Source organism: Polypterus senegalus, chromosome 4 (assembly GCF_016835505.1).
Source record: "Polypterus senegalus isolate Bchr_013 chromosome 4, ASM1683550v1, whole genome shotgun sequence".
Classification (NCBI taxonomy): domain Eukaryota; kingdom Metazoa; phylum Chordata; class Cladistia; order Polypteriformes; family Polypteridae; genus Polypterus; species Polypterus senegalus.
The window spans coordinates 205,306,772-205,324,633 of NC_053157.1; the positions used below are offsets into that span (position 1 = coordinate 205,306,772).

At 35.5% G+C, this 17,862-nt stretch overlaps 1 protein-coding gene across 9 annotated transcripts in view; it reads right to left on the reverse strand.

Moving 5' to 3' along the window:
* LOC120527927 (transcription factor COE3-like) overlaps positions 1-17,862 on the reverse strand; it is a 411,253-nt gene that overhangs the window by 13,802 nt on the left and 379,589 nt on the right. For 3 of the 9 annotated variants that reach the window (XM_039751885.1, XM_039751883.1, XM_039751880.1), the window contains 3 exons: positions 16,366-16,543; positions 6,309-6,494; positions 1,318-1,620 (listed from right to left, as the gene is read on the reverse strand). In XM_039751885.1, the coding sequence (XP_039607819.1) occupies positions 1,328-1,620; positions 6,309-6,494; positions 16,366-16,543 (657 nt within the window). In that variant the 3' untranslated portion in view covers positions 1,318-1,327. The remainder of the gene's footprint in view (positions 1-1,317; positions 1,621-6,308; positions 6,495-16,365; positions 16,544-17,862) is intronic. The other 6 variants (XM_039751890.1, XM_039751888.1, XM_039751886.1 and 3 more) reach the window with 4 other exon arrangements.

Genomic DNA, 17,862 nt, shown 5'->3' on the forward strand with positions numbered 1-17,862 from the left:
CTGTTTAATAAACCTGTGTAAGAACTTAAGCTATCAGTGTGTCAAACTGAGCATATAGAATACATAGCCAAGTCTATTTCTCAACCTATTAAAGGAAGTGTTAATTACTGAACGTGGAGGTAATGTTTTACTGTAAAATATTAGATTGTGTGGAATATTCCTTAGATGCTCACAGAGGCCCCCTAAATGTGTAAATAAACTGAAAAAGTCCTAATTGTTAAAGTGAGTGTTGAGTAAATGTCATTTAGATATGAATTATGCATTGGGAGGTCAACAGATAGTTTGCAACCATCACTAGAGTATACGACTATTCTAAATTACCTGAATACTTCTGACATTTCAATTGTGAGTTAATCAAAGGTGAAAACATTTGAGCATGATGTTTTTCAAAAAAAGTCCCTCGTACTAGGGTGTTGTACCGTGTTAGCCATTATGAATGTAGTGAGAAGTCAAGCAAAATGACACCTTTTATTGGCTAACTAAAAATATTTCAATATGCAAGCTTTAGAGGCAACTTATGCCCCTTCTTCAGGCGAGAAGTAATGTTGATGTTTCATCTTGCCTGAAGAAGGGGCCTGAGTTGCCTTGAAAGCTTGCATACTGTAACCTTTTTAGTTAGCCAAAGGTGTGATTTTGCTTGACTTCTCACTAAAAAAGTCCCTCGTAAGGTTTTTATTAATCACGTATCTTTGATCTAGGAGGTCAGCTTAGAAAACGACACATCTTCTGACCAGATCAGCATCTAGAATTCTCTTATTCTGTTATTTAAGTTATCAGTACATCATTTTGCTAAAAGAGCAGAAAATAAAAAAAGGAAACCTTGCTAGGCTAGTCTTTCTTAGCTACTCTATATTGCTACACTTCCTCATGAAAAGTGTGTCTCTTTGTAATTCATCCATCCAGTTATCATCTTAATTTACTTAGTCCATTACAAGGTCATGGGAAACTGAAGCCAATTCCGTCAGACTCAAGGCAGGAGTGTTAGTCTATCACAGGGCATACACATGCATATACACTTCCTTGACTACTCATCCTGGGATAATTTAGAGATGTTCATTTGTATAGTCTTGCAAATAAAGCCTCCAGTTAACTTTACATGAAATTTCTGTAATGTAAAACTGTGCCTCAATTGTTGACTGTGGATTCATTCCTACTGTATCAGAACTATCTTAAATCATTACCATCATTAGTACAATACCAACATTATCATCATTATTATTTGCATCATTATCAAAATCATCATCATTATTATTATCATCATCATCATTATTATTATAATGAAGAGAAAAGGTTTCCATCTCATCCCCTATTAAATACCTCGTGTGTCTTATCTGCTCTCATCTATTAAAACCCAGTAGTGATGGGCGGAGTTGTGAGGCAGGTGAGGGGCGGGGTGCTCACCCTGTAGGCTGTTCCCGTTGGTGCTGGTGCAGGTGGGGGGAGGGGAGGTCTGCGGCCGCACGACGGGGGCGAAGGCGCTCTTCTGTTTGACTGCAGAGATCATATTGACAGGAGAGAATGAGAAAATGCCAGCAGGGGTGGAGGAGGAAGAAGAGGAGGTGTTAACGCTGGATGGAAGAGTTATGGAAGAAGCCCCCAACGGAGGGCTGGAAGGCATGACTGAAACAACAACAACAACAACAGACAAAAAAATCAACAAATAAACAAACATGGAGGAGCAGAGGTCTATCCAGATAGCAACTGGCTATACATTTCCCAACACAGGGCTCCTTGTTATACTGTCATGGTGGAAAATAAAAACACATTGTCTACCTATATAACTAAGCAGTACAGCACATCACTTCTCTGAACTGTACATAGCCCCACAATTGCTTTCTTTTTTCTTAAAATTGTATTTATTTAGAGTCTAGCCTAGGCTCAACTACATCTTTCAATATATTGCAGCTTTGTAAAAAACGATTCTAAATATTGTCTGATGTGGCTGGCATTGTCAGTACTGGGATTTTGAACAATGCCCCAAAATCCCTCCTTCTTGGCTTGCAACAAGTAATTTGTCTATTTGGCAAATTAAAAACAAATCCTAAAAATAATCAAAGTGCTCAACAGAATACACTATGCAAGAGCCATCGTGATGTTTTCCTGCTGGTACTTTAAAATCTATTGTTCTGTGCAAATAAAATGCAATGTGGCTCTAGCTGTACTTATGTTAGCCATTCAATTTAATTTTGATATTTTTTTCCTCATATCCCACTAACGATAGTTTCAAGCAGCACTGCTTTTGGCATTGGTTCAGGCTTCCATTGACCCTGATTAGGAAAAATCAGGAGGATGGATGGACATTCTCTATCACTATAAGTTGTCTGTCTAAAATATTCCTACAATATAAATATTTGTGCTATAGGATAAATGGATGCAAGGTCTACAATAAAAGGCATCAGTGCCCAGATAAATTTAGATAGGCATAGTAGGCTCAAATAAATAAATAAAAAGAACTGGAATGGGAATGAATTATCCTAATTGAAATGATATTTTAAACCCTCAGCTTATTTACAGCTTCAGGATGTACGTTTATCAATAAAGCCAAAAGACTATTAATGTACAAATTAGGGAATTTCTCCAATATGAAATGTTTTTACACACATATATGTTAAAGCTAATAAAAATACACTATTCTCAACAAATGTACAGTGTGGTCGCCCCATACTATGATTAATCAAAAACTAAAAGGGGGGACACAGTGATGCAGTGGTTAGCACCAATTTCCCAGAGATCCAGCATCTTTAGCTTAAATTGTTTGCTTTATTGCTGCCTGTGTAGAGGTTTGCACATTCTTCCCATGGGGTTGTCCTGTGGCTGATCCAATTTACGCACCCCCCTTACCACCCACAATACACACATTCCTACACATACACTGGTTAGGTTTATTAGAGACTCTTAATTTTCCCCTTGTAACAGAGGATGTGTGCCTAAGTGGACTGGCACACTGTCCAGGATTGATTCCTGCCTTATGCCCGATGCTGCCAATATGGGCAGCCCTCATTGACCCCAAATTGGATTAAGTGGGTTTGAGAATGTTATGTTATGGGATGGAAAATCTAAAGAAAATATGCACACACTATGCAATCAGTATATGACAACTCATGAGGATTATGTTTAATGTTGTGGTAAACAGCAGCAATTAATGGACCTTCACATCTCTACTGTTATTTTGGAAAATCTGGGTGAACAGGATTGGAAAGCTGGTTAGGCCTGTTTTCATCAAAATTTTTCAAATTTTCATTTGGATACCTTCTTTAGTATGTGGAGCTAATATGTTTCATGTATCTATATTGGTTTCCTTTAATGTTTCAAATGATGTTGGGTCAAATGACCATATATCTTTCCTACTGGGAAATTTTTAATTTTATGCGAAATTGCAGTTTATATAAGGTATATCTGAAATTGGTACTCTTTTTATTTATTTTTAAATTTCTATATTAGATTAGATTTTATTCATTTGCAAAGTTTTGTGATGTGCTACTAGGTCAACTTAACTAATGAATGGACTTCTTATGTTCATAAAACTAACTATAAGACTTTCTCCAAGAGGAAGTCCTCACAGTTACTTACAATTTGTAAATGGCACCATTTAATTAAATAGTGATCAATTTGTATGCATTAAAGGTGTAATAACTATTTGAGTAGCTGTTGTATTTTAAAATTTTCACATAGTGCTGTATGTCATATAGTTAGCCCATACACTTTAGAAGCAATCAATACAGATTGTTAAGTCAGTTTCAGTAGAACAAAAATGAAAAACAATGTTTTTGTAAAAGTAATTTAATAAATTGTTACTATACAATAATTAAAGTAACACATTAATATTCTTCCTAAAACAGGACAACTTTTCCTAAGAGTAATATATGAATTTCTTTCCATCTATCAATCTTTATTCAAGTCCTACCTGATCTGGGTTGAGCAGTCATAGGACTAAACATACTTTACTAGCTCAGTACTCTGAGATTCATTTATCTGACCTGCACTGTAGGATTTTCTGTGGTTGTGCTATTCAGGTTTTTATTTTGCAAATATATTTCATATTCCAGATTGTACTTGATATAAATGTATTCTTATGATTCAGTACTGTGTTATGCATTCATCCATTGCTTATTTCGGTTTTTCCATTTAAAGAGCAAGGAAAAAATATGAAAATGTTCCATTCATTTGTCAATCGCCCGTCCATTCAAGTTCTAAACCTGATTGTTTATTACAGTATTGTGATGTGAAAGGTAGGGCCCAACGATGAACCAGAGGGTGCACACATTCTTACTGTACATCTAAATTCCCTTATACCAGGACAAGTTATTGAATCTTCTGACATCTCCACCTGAGCACCTGAGTCCATATACTGTGCTGCTATTCACTTCAACACCATGCTGCCCATTATATATTAAAGGGAATAATAGCCAAAGGAGTACATAGGCCTATTTGTGTATGCTCAAAATGTACATGCAGGCACATTCTTAAACCTGCTCAATCCAATTCGTGTTCTTGGGAATAAAAGGCTATCCTAGCAGAATTTAGTGCAGAGCAGAACTTAACTCTGGATGGACTGTCAATCCATCAAAAACCCTATTCATGAACACAGACACATAGGGCTAGGTGAGAATGCTGACCTAACATGCACATCTTTGTGGTTGGAAACCCTGAAGAAAAACCCATGGAGACATGGAAAGAAAATAAAAAAAGTCTACACAGACAGCAAATTTAACACGGGATTAGAATACAGGACCCACAAAGTATCACTGTGCCAAAATGGTAGATATATATATATATATATATATATATATATATATATATATATATATATATATATATATATATATATATATATATATATTGTGTAAATCTCATTCCAATTCAGGGTTGTGGGGTGCCAGAGCCTATTCCAGCAGCACATAATTTTGTTATTTGCAAACGAAACTATTGTACACACTGTATATAACTTGCAAATAAAGAAACTGTGCATTTAAAAGTAGCCTTGAAGAATGCACTCCATGTCTTTAGGTGTAATGTTTATGTAAGAGTAGAACTACCAAAAAGGAAAAAAATAAAAAGCAATGAAGTAAAACATTCAAATTAATAAATTAAATAAAATGCTATTTATTGGAGATGACAACATTGAATTTATGTTTATTTTATTTTGACCTTATTTTATTCTCTAAACTTACACACTTGTGAAACTGCACATTATATATATTCAAAATGTTTTGTTTACCTTGAAATTACAGTGAAGCACATATGTGACATCAACAGTGCCAAAAAAATGGGCAAGAAAGATAGTGAATAGAAATGAATTGTGTGCAGAAAAAGCTAGCGGTTTAAGAAGTGATCCAATTAAGGTTTTCATTACCAAAATGTGAGGAATCATGCAGCATTGAAGAGTTGGGAAAGTGTCTGTTGAAGTTTGCGCGTGCATGCAAGATATCTTGTCAGTGATTACTCTATTATCTTTGCTGCCAATGTCTTAATGTGGGGTGTCCAGTGAAAAAGAGATTTTTTTTTTTAAAAAAAGAACAATATTTTCCAAGATAAATTTATTAAGATTAATGTTTTACTTCCTTTTTGTTTTGTTTCCTTTCATTCCTGGCTCAATGGATGAGCACTGCAGACTATATCGATATGAGCTACTTTTTGTTGAGCCACACCAGACATGATGCCTAATATGTATTATCTATCTATCTATCTATCTATCTATCTATCTATCTATCTATCTATCTATCTATCTATCTATCTATCTATCATTTCAAATGTGTTTGTTTCTACAAATCTGGCTAGATCCTTGCAGTTTATTTATTGGAACAAAGTTTGCATAAGTAGTTATAGATGAAGACAAGTGGGGAAGCATTAAAGCTGCATATTGCAGCCACTAATTAACCTTAAGCACATTGAAAAGCAAAATAAGCAAAATTCAAGGTGGCTGGACCTGTTTCTATGGAAACCGCCCTGTGATTAATGAGGGGCCTAAGTCTGGCTGGCCGTTAAGACACTGCATTATATGTGGTTTGTGACCCAGACTGTTGTCTTGACTTTGCCTTCATTTTCCCTACAGTAGAACAAGCAATGTATTCTTTAATATCAAATTAATCTAATGGTATGGAAACATTACATTTCATCTAATTATGCTTGACAACAGAAACAAAATGCTATGTACACATGCTTGAAGAGTGAAGGATGAAAGTGTAGACAAGCAATAGACATGCCATGATCAAAACAGAGGGTTATACACAGTGATCTGCTGGTTATGCATTTGAGCCTTGCACTGAAGTGTGCTGTTAGCTGGGGACACCAGAAACAAGTGAACTCACTTGCGTAAGGTGAATTGGCAGTGGATCCATTCAGGAAGCTCGGTGAACCAGGGACACCCAGGTTGGTCATGCCGGTGCTTCCATAGCCATTCATCGTTGAAGTGATGGTGTTGTAGTTGGACTGCTGTGGGGTGGAACTGGGTGCATAACCCCGTGGGGAGACGCTGTTTGAGTTGCGGGAGTAGCCTGTGTGAATGAAAAGAAACCATTTTCATTGTAGACAGTAAATATTTAATATGATGCTTGCTTTAGAAAAGATCTATGATAAACACACTTAAATCAAGCAACTTTGCCTGCATTATTTTGGTATGAGACGTTCTTACCCAAGATGAACTTCAACATTAGGATGCATTTCAGTTATTTGAGCACATTATTTTACAACTGGAGTCTTGATAAGTCACTTGCTCAGGGATTGCACAGGACTGAACCAATAACTTGTGGGTTAAAGTCAAGTGCCAGAGCGATTATACCATACTGCCTGCCGATGATAAGACTCCAAAAAATATTTTGTGCAATATGAAAACATTAATTATTTTGATTCTTAGATAAGGCAAAAAGCTGTAGAAACCAGAAAACTGAAATTTTGAAGAAGATATAAGACTTAACCAGAAAAACGTTGCTACATTATTTTTAATAATTCCTATTACTTGGAAACAATTATAATAGAACACAACTCAATCACAAAAATGAAAATAATATGACAATTACAACAGTATTTGCATGCTCCAAAACAATAAAAAAAAATCAGCATTTAACTTCCTGCTGACAAACAGACATATGTAAACAGTGAGCGCCATACAATAAAACACTAAATAAAATGTAAAAATTAAGCATTGGCCTGGCATGTTTATTTTATAATTATATTAGCGAGTTCTTGCTAGGCTCTAGTATATTTATGAACAGATTATTGTAAACTGAATTAGATTTTTCCAATTTGATGTACTATAGAACACTGCATCCCAATGAGTTAAAGAAGGTGCACTGAGTTTTGTCCAGTTGCGCAAAATAAATTATTATGCAAGAAGTATAGTATAGCATATTGCAACTGATTTTTCATAGCACACTTATTAGATAGATAGATAGATAGATAGATAGATAGATAGATAGATAGATAGATAGATACTATATTAATCCCAAGGGGAAATTCACATAATCCAGCGGCAGCATACTGATACAAAAAAAATATTTAATTAAAGAGTAATAAAAATGCAGGTAAAAACAGACAATAACTTTGAGTAATGTTAGCGTTTGGGTGGAACTGAAGAGTCGCATAGTGTGGAGGAGGAACGATCTCCTCAGTCTGTCAGTGGAGCAGGGCAGTGATAGCAGTCTGTCACTGAAGCTGCTCCTCTGTCTGGAGATGATCCTCTTCAGTGAAATATTACTCCAAATATTGCAGTTAATGCAGTAGGAGTGATTTTAAATTCAATTGTTTTTCTCAAAATGGTGTAAGTATAGGGCATTCCTAAAACATGGGGGTTGACGACATCACTCATAGGTGGGATCTTATACTGGGTGTGTTTTTGACAACTTTAAATGAGAGACATGTGATCAATGAACATTTTTAGCTAAATTATGACAACAGAAAGGGACAGTTGTCTTAGAGAAAGTTGGCGTGCAGAATATTGATTTGGCAAGTTTTTGGTTATGTGTACTGTATATTATTTATTAAAGTATACATTTTAAGAAAATGAATAGATGTCAGAATTGGATAGAGTTCTGTTGCCTTTCTGGAAAGCTTTCAGCTCTCATATATTCCATTATGGATTCTCTGGTTTGCCGGAGCAGAGTACCCATTGCATTTTCACTGTTATAAACAATCATAACTTCCTTGATTAAGGACTCGCCACATATCTACTTGTGCAGTAAAAGGCAACACATCATTGACTTCCAAAGCAAATGTGAGTTTGTGTATTTTAATAACTCAGTTCAATATTCCGTACTACCACTACCTATCTCTTGAGTGTTAACTTAAATGTGTCCCACTAGAGCTTTGGAATCATTGACCAGCTTCGCAAAGCCCTCAGAAATGGTTGAACACCTCTATCTCTGGACAATGTATGTGTCTCTCTTAATTTGTGCTTACATCTACAGTAACTATGACCTAACTGTGTATGCCTCAGTTGACCAGAGTCTCCTCAAGCATCCCTTAAAGGTGCTCACTGCCTCTTTAAATGGCACACATGCTTCTCAGTCCACTTCATTGTTGAGGGAGCCTCCATAAGGCAGGAGCTAACTCTGTACAGGGCGCCAGTATACAGCAGGGCACATACATTGATTCAAGAATCTTTTTGAGCTGCACATTAGCCAAACACATCTGCTTGGGATGTGGGAGGGAAACTGGAATACTTGGAGGAAACCTCACACAGAGAAGGGGAGAAAATGCAAAGTCCATGCAGAAATTGCACGGACTAGGATTTGAATACAGGCCTATAAAGATAGATATATGAAGAAGCAGCACTAGCCAATATGCTATTTCAGCTCCATTTAAATATTATTGTGTATAGTATACTGTATATTAATCAAATGAAAAGAATGCAGTGTGGCACAGTAGCTAGCCTTGTTTTCTCATAGCTTTAGGGCCATGGCTTTGAGTTGTGAGCAGGTCAGCGTCTTTGTTAAGCTTGCATGTTCTCCCGGGTGTATATGAATGTTTTCTATATTATACTTTTTTTTTACACATTACAAATGTATGTATGTATGTTTTATATTAAATGGCAGATTAAAACAGCCTAGCCTGTGTGCATGAGTACAGAGTACCTTATGATGGACTGGCATCCTTTTCAGGGCTGCCAGGATAGGCAGCATCTGCTTGTGATTTTTTAATTGGCTAAACACTTTATGAAAATGGATTGATGGCTTTCCAGCATTATGATGCGTTGTATATGACAGTACCTATATAATAATAAACTCATGTATCATGTAAAGAAAAAATCATGTATCTAAGTGTTTAACAGATTCTTCAAATGCCTGATTTTGAAAATGGTTATTTTTATAAAGAGGCAGTGATTCAGTCTTCTGATTGGCATTTTATGACATTTGTTTGAATATTTCTGTTACCACTTCTCTGTCAGCAGCTGTTTTTATTTTTATTTTTTGCACTGCTTGCCACTGATAAATGACAGTTTAAAGTTCTGTTACTGTCAGTTGTGCCAAAACCACATTTATGATCAGAGCAGTAACATAAACAAGTATTATCTCTGGTGTGCTATGCCAAAAAAAGTGATATTACGGATTCCTGTGAAGAGATTTACAGAAAAGTTAAAGAGATCCTTTTTACAATGCAAATTTCCTTTATCTGTCACTTCTGGGCTAATCAATATTTTACTGTGTGTGTTCCACTGTGTTTGATGTTAGTATTTATTCAGAATTTGGACTAATATTATTTGGTTTGCCTACCTAAAAATGTTCATATCTGTGTAAAAATAGTTACTAATATTATTTATGGTCATTAAAAACACACACATTTGTTCAATTTGCTGAACCGTTTCTCACATACAGTAAATGGTCAGCAGAAGAACAAAATTACAAATATGTGCCAAGACACTTGACTTTAGGATTGAGAAACTCATCCGTAAAAAATGTTGCAGTATACCTAGACCATGAATAGTAAACATCAATGGTAAAAAGTCATACTGCATGACAGTTATTTTGGAAGAAATGAAAAACCACAATGTGTGTCAAATGAATCTGTATGCGTGTGTATGTGTGTGAGTGCAAAGTTGTTTCTTTTTTAAAAAAATATATTCATAATGATAAACATGGTTTCACTGGCCTTGAATGTAACTTTGTCTGATCTGACAGTTAGATATGAAAGGCAACATGTAATTGATAGCGTGTCCAGAAGCAGATGCCAAACCAAGAATAATGAAGAAAGCCCAGGTAAAATGAAGAAGGGTTCTGAGCTGGATACAAAGTAAGAATATACAAGGATAGATAGATAGGAGAGAAAAAATCACAAGAACACCAAAAAAAAAAAAAAAACTGGACCAGAGCCCTACTTTAAACGGTAGTGTCCCTGTCTAGCAGTGTTCAACTTTCTCATCTTGCAGATAAACGTAACATTTACCACACCACTTGAAACTTTCTTAGCTATTTGCACAACCTAGTCTACTTTCCTCCCTCCCAGGTGTGCCCATGTATGTCTCCTCTCAGTCAAGTCCAAGCTTGTCTGACCTGTGGTGAGGTTGTCCTTTTATGTCCCAACCATCTGGGACATACTTTAGGGGCCGGGTTTAGTCCTGTGATACTCCAAAGGCTGTGCTTCTAGAGCTTCCCCTGGCAGCACTAGGCATTTCAACATCAAACATAATCAAAACCTTTTCTTTTAAAGGGCCAGGCTCATCTGAAGGAGTATGAATAAAATATGTAGCAGCACTCTGGCACCTTGTCCCAGGAGATGAACAACACACCATTTTCCATTGATCCATCACTCAATGTCTTGGTCAAAAGGTAGGCCAGAATATTGTCTAGATTCACGATAGATAGATAGATAGATAGATAGATAGATAGATAGATAGATAGATAGATAGATAGATAGATAGATAGATAGATAGATAGGAAAGACACTATATCATAATACAATAGATAGATAGATAGATAGATAGATAGATAGATAGATAGATAGATAGATAGATAGATAGGAAAGACACTATATCATAATACAATAGATAGATAGATAGATAGATATATAATAATAATACAGTTGCTATTAGACAGATCAATAGATATATAGGAAAGGCACTATATAATAATACGACAGATAGATAGGAAAGGCACTATATAATAATATGATGATAGATAGGAAAGGCTCAATATAATAATAATACATTAGATAGATATATAGGTAGATAGATAGGAAAGGCACTATAATACTGTAATAATAATACAGTTGATAATAGATAGATGCATAGATAGACACAATTTGTGCATACAGTAGAGCCTTGCTAAATTCACTATATGCATAATGAGAAAAGCCAAGCAAAATAACACCTTTTATTTGCTAACTAAAAAGATTACAATATGCAAGCTTTCGAGGCAACTCGACTCAAAATGTAATACAGAAACTGGAGTTCCCTGTGTTTATATACACACACTAGGACAAGAAACAACATTGGTAAATCTTTAAATAAAAACTCTTAAATGTAAAAAATTAATAGGTTCTGTGACTTTAAAGTCCCTCTCACAGTGTCCATGGCTGTCACAGTACTTATGGGCAACTTCAAAACACAGCAAGAGAGAAAAGAATGGGAAGTTAAACTCATGTTAAAATTTAATACATTACAACATGGCTTGAATAGAGACAAGAGTTTTATGTCCGGGTATGAGGACTGTTTGCATCTCTCAGACTGACACAGATAACCTGTCTACAGACCCATATTGTTTTGAAAAACTCATTAGAAACTTCAAAAGACTTTGTTGGACAGTTATCTTATCCAAAGATCTTGACCATACATTGTTCTTCTCTCTCTTGTTAAATTAATCTTAGCCTGAAAGAACCTATTCATTTTTTACATTTAAGATTTTTTATTTAAAGATTTACCAATGTTGTTTCTTGTCGTACTGTGTGTATATAAACACAGGAACTCCGTTCTGTATTTGCCTGAAGAAGGGCCTGAGTTGCCTTGAAAGCTTGCATATTGTAATCTTTTAGTTAGCCAATAAAAGGTGTCATTTTGCTTGGCTTTTCTCTACATTCATAATGGCTAACATGGTACAACAACCTAGTACTACTGAAATTACTAAAAATATATCTGCTATTTTCGAATTACTGCATTTTCGTGCACAAAATTACTGGCTCACAGTTTTTGATGTCTGCGCCATTAGTATTTGGACTAAATTATTAATAACTTTTAGGCAAGTGATATATACATTGCATTGTTTTGCTTACACTTTCTTTGACTAAAATTACAAATGCTACTTGCTAGTTGATTTGTATTTAGTTTGGATGTTCCCCCTGTGTCTGTATGGGTTTTCTTTTTGTCCTCCAGGTTTCAGATAATTCCAAGGAAATGTGCATGTTAGGTTATATGGACTTATAATGGACTAAGTGGGTTAAGAAAAAGAAATGGAGGTGTGCTTGTTGCAATGAGCCATACAGTACTTAAATTACGAATCCATTAAAATACGAAGAAAACATTGAGAAAGCAGATTATAAGTTGAGCAATTATATCAACTGGCTAAGTAACTTCTGAATGCAGGACAGTTTAAATGAACGTATTGTCCTAAATGCTAAACATTTTGTTGTACATTAATTGTAGAATGTAAACTGGGAACTATAATCTAAGTTTGAGGAAGATGAGATACATTGTGTTTATTGCAGCAGGATCACTTCACCAAATGTGTGCTGAAGCTCAAAGATATCCCATCCGCCCCCCCACAACACCCCCATTCGCCTTATTTGATTGCTTATCAGGTTTGCAGGGGCACATCCTCCTGATTAGGTCCTCTCTCATCCTAGGCTTCTTGCAGCTCTCCTGTAATTGGACCAACTTTGATAACACGCGGCTCCAATCAGGGGGCCTAGACAGCTGAGTGGAAAGTTTAAAAAAAAAATGAAATATAGATGTATAACAGAAAACAGGGGTTTCATGTTTTTTTTTTTTATCCTCCTTTTCCCATGTGCTTGGCTTTGCAGGGGCCTACATCTCTTGCGTGCTTTGGCTTCTTATCTGACACTACAACAAGACCTGCAAATATTAAGCAAGAGAGGTTTAAGTGGGCCAGCTATCAGAGCAGACCCCTGCCTAGACACGTCTCTATATTTAAGGCCTGAATTGTTCACGTGTTTTTAGGGAGCTAATAGGAAATTGGCCTATTTCTCCTAGTGAAGATTTCACTTGCACGTTTGCATGAGAAAGAGAGAGACTTCAGCATGAGGAAAGGCTCAGATATCAATTTGCACTTTGACCAATTCCATGCTCCAGCTGTGTCACAATAAAACACATGTTCTCCCATCGCAACTACAAAATGCAGATGTTGTTCATCTGAATAATAGATGAGGTGTTACTTGAACATACGCACCTGCTCTTGATGAATTAGGGTGGAGACTTGGGGTATTAAGGAAGAATGGAGGGGTGTTATATTGTAAAGATTTTCATTAAAGTAGAGCGACACTGCTGGGGTGATGGCTATTGAACCAAACTAGTCCCAGGAGCTTATTGGGAGGAAACGTCTGTCTGCTTCCAAACAAGCCCTGTCATGTCAAGATTGGATTAGGACCTTCAGAGGAGTTAAAGTAGATACAAGGAAATCATATAAGTTAAACAGATTCATTAAAGACGTGAACAATAATCACTTGTTTGTGTATGCTAGAAATGTGGTGATCATATAGTAGATAAAATTAATTTATGCCTACAGGGAAGGTGCAAGAAAAGTTTGGCAGCTCCTTGCTTAAGAAAAGAGCCGACGAAAAAGATCAGCTTAAAGAAATACTCTACACAAAAATTTTATTTTCGTTACATGTTGCTTACCCCATTTGGTTGGTACTGATATTTGCAACAAATGTTTAATGCCATGTGTTCATGGAGAGTACATAATCTACACATCAAGTCATCCGAACATATGCTCACATGACTTTTTCTAAAATATTGTTAAATAAATACTTCCAGAAAATCAGAGCTGTGCATGCAGAGGAAACGCTATGGGAGTTTGTGCCCGTGACTGGATGATTTGACATGAGGAAAATCCAATGAGAGATTTTACCATGGAGTTTCTTTTTGTCCAGATGGTCCACTGTCATTAAACTGTACAAAAAAGACATACTGTACATCTGAAAATAAGCATGACACCTGTGATAATTTTCTTGTGTTTTATACTGTAAATATGTTTAGTGAAGCTGAAGATTTACTTAAAGGATTCTGTTACCGGATTTTGCATACAGCACACTCTTTGCTGCATTGCTGTGCGATTGGGCCCTGCAAGGAACCAGCATACTGGTACGTATCCCTTTTGCCTTAACCCGGTGCTGCTGGAATAACACTGATGCAGGTATTTTTACCTCAATATAAGTATTGAGTAGGTATTAAATTATTTTAAAAAGTCATTGGACTATGTAACGCACATTACGGCTCTCGAGATTGTATTACTGAGTTTAGCACTGTACATTCAGCTTGTCAACATAAACGTAGCAATTTCTGAAATATCGAGCCAGATTATTTCAGCCCGGAAAAAACGAATAATGCAATCACCTGAGCATTTGTCTCTGAAATTTATTTTGTGGAAGTTTCTATCTGAGGCTGTTGGAATCATATACATTATAGGACGTTTGACAGAGTGTAAAAGACATGCACAGACTATAAAATTCTTAACAATAACCCAATTAAGGGCTTTCTTGGAAACATAAAAATGTTTCTGTTTAAACTTTCATTCTCCAAATACTCAGTAATATTACAAGAACATAATCTATTTCTATTTTTTTGTCTGACAGACTTTCAAAGAGATACTTGTGATACACTTATTTTCCATAATGCTCTCTCATTAAATACCTTTACATGGAAGCACGAGAGCTTTAAAGCAATTAAACCAGTAGATAAGATAATCAGAATATCTGTTACTTTTGAGTTTAAAACAACAAGTTTACAATATCACCTTTTATTGGTGAAGGACATATCTAGTTTAAAGTGAAAGCTTAATGGAAAATGTTTGAATTAGCATAAGCCACCTTAATTCGGGATGTTCATTAGAAATGTAATGATTTACTTAATGAGATAGAAGTACATAATGAACAACAATAGATGCATCACATATTTGAAATAATAAGCAGTGTGCTTCAGTTTAAATGTTTAAGGTCCAAATATTCTTGATTTTAATATAGAAAATCAAAAATGACATATTCATAATCACTGACCTTGAAATAGTCAAAAATTATACCCCACATACTTATTTTTGAAATTTGTTTATTTTTTAATCTGGTGGTGTTGGCTCCCAAAAGGCTAGAATCAAGTATCAAAATAACAACAACATTTATTTAGGTAGTTCATTTTCATTCAAATGATGTAGCTTAAAGTGCTTTACAAGATGAAGAAGGAATAAAAGAAAAATATAAAAATAAGATTAGGCAATACTAAGTAAAAAAACATAAAGTAAGGTTCGATGGCCAGGAGGACAGAAAAAAAAACAAAAAAAAAAAAAACAAAACTCAAGAGCACTGGAGAAAAAAACAAAATCTGTAGGGGTTCAGAGGCCAAGAGACCACCCAGCACCCGCTATAATAAAAAAATATTATATTCATGATTTGCAAACTCAAAATAGCATAATGGCTATATTACCACTTCACATGTTTGTGAAAGGAGTAACTTTGACCCCTCATATCAAGTTATGGGTGTCTTCTATGTCCTTCTGAAGACACCTATTTGTTTATTCTTTATCATAAGGGTGTAATTTCCAGAAGAAAAATAAGGTCCATGTTGAAGGTTTTTCACGTCTAGAAGGACAAAAAAATATCTAAGAACTCCCAGAAAGCCTGATGTCTAACCTACCTCGACATCAAGATGCATCAAACATATTATATGTAGGAGTTTTGTTATAATGTGTGTCGCAAAAAAAAAACAAAAAACTGAAGTGATTTCATAGCATTCATAGTAATTCTTATGAACACAATAATCCGAATGGTTATTCACAGAGGAATTTTTAAGCTTCTCAGGTTCACTGTACCACCCTCCATCTGTATCACATTTGGATGATGGATGTTTTCAATTGCATTTCAACTAAACTGAAAAGGTTAAGTTGATAGGATTCAAAATAAACCATGAGAACTTGATTTAGAAACATAAAATTAATGTGATTTATTTTTATTTTACATTAGCTGTAAATAAATTATCGTTTTGGACTGTAAATAAAGAGAGGTTTAGCTAAAAAAGAACCGACAAAAGTCTTAGAGATTTAAAAGAGGAGACATTACAGCAAGTTGTATGATAATACTGAGCAGGTTTTTAACTTTTCAGCATGTCTGATGTTCATGATATTTAGTAAACCATGAAGCAAAGAAGCTATATATATATTTTTTTTAATAAATAAATAATGTAAGAAAAGGTGATGGATAACATTTAGAAATTACCTTGATCATTGCCCTGGGAGGTCTCTGAGATGTTGACGGCAAGCTGACTGCTGAAAGAGTTAACGCCCATCATTCCTGAGTGGGTAGCAGAACCAGTGAGGGATGGAAGCTGGTTGTGATTGCGTGGGACGCTGTACAAGGCTTCTGTCAAATCAGCTGCTCGCTTCAGGATTATCTCCTGAAAAATAAAGAGAAGCTTCAACTTTGAAGCATGGAGTACTTCCAGAAACATACAAGAGAAACAATCATCTCTCTTCACAGGAAAACTTGTAGTAAGTCAACAAACAAGAGATAAGTCATTAAAATTACATAATAATGTCTCACACTTAAAGGTAATAAGGAGTCCTAAACAGGCAACCCTAGAAAGATGTCTTATATATGAACATCATTTGTCTTTGCTGGAAATTTGGTGATCATATGGTATATAAAATGAATGTATGCCCATAGGGGTGGTGTGAGTAATGTTTATGTGTGTAACAACTCCATGATTACTAAAAGGCTTCAGAAAAACATCAAGTGAAAGGCGTACTCCACCCAAACAAATATATTTTGTTTACATGTTACTTACCACATTTGCTTTGGTTTGCAGTGATGGCCAAAACCAATTTTTAATGTCACATTTCCATGAATGAGATGAAATGTTTTCACGGATGATGCATATCAAGCTATCCAGTTATATGGTCATAAAGGGCAAAATGCTAAAATACTGTTAAATAAAAAATCAGAGCAGTGCATACAGGATAAAATGCTTTCACACGGGACTGAGCATTTGATTTGACATTGGGATAATCCAACGTGAGATTTTTTCAAGGACTTTTTACAGCATATTGTTTGCTGTTGTCTAGCATTGGTCTCTATCATAAACAGCCATTCTGTCTCAAAATTTGTTATTTCCGTTCTCAGTTAAAACATGACATTAAAAGATTTTCTCGACCATCACTACGAACTACAATGGGCAAGTTACATATTAAAAAGCATTATTTTTAAGTGGAGTATACCTTATTTCAAAATGGAGTTCTTTTCATCTTCCTCAGTTTTACCTGGGTACAGATTTTTGCAAGAAGATTATAAAGATCATGTCTCAACATACTGTTGATTCTTCTTTGAAATTTGAATATGATTAAGGTAAGTGGCTCCAGTAAACTGCGTCCACAAGTGACACTTGAGTGGGATCCCTGTTAGGACCAACACTGGGAGAGATCATGAACTTTCATTTACGGCTGAAATTAAAGACTCACTCCCACTCCCTGGAGCACTCAAGACAATATGGAACATTTGCAAAACTATGGAAGCATCATGTCACAGAAAGCAACAATGGTGGGATGTGAAACAATTTTCAAAGAAATTAATTCCACAGTGCATTGTTTCACAGACCTAGAATCATCGGTTTAAATCTCATGAATAGCCACTGTCTATAAGGAGTTTTCACCCATGTCTGTGTGGATTTTCCTTATGGTGGTCTGGTTTTTGTCTTGACATTCTAAACATGTGTATTTC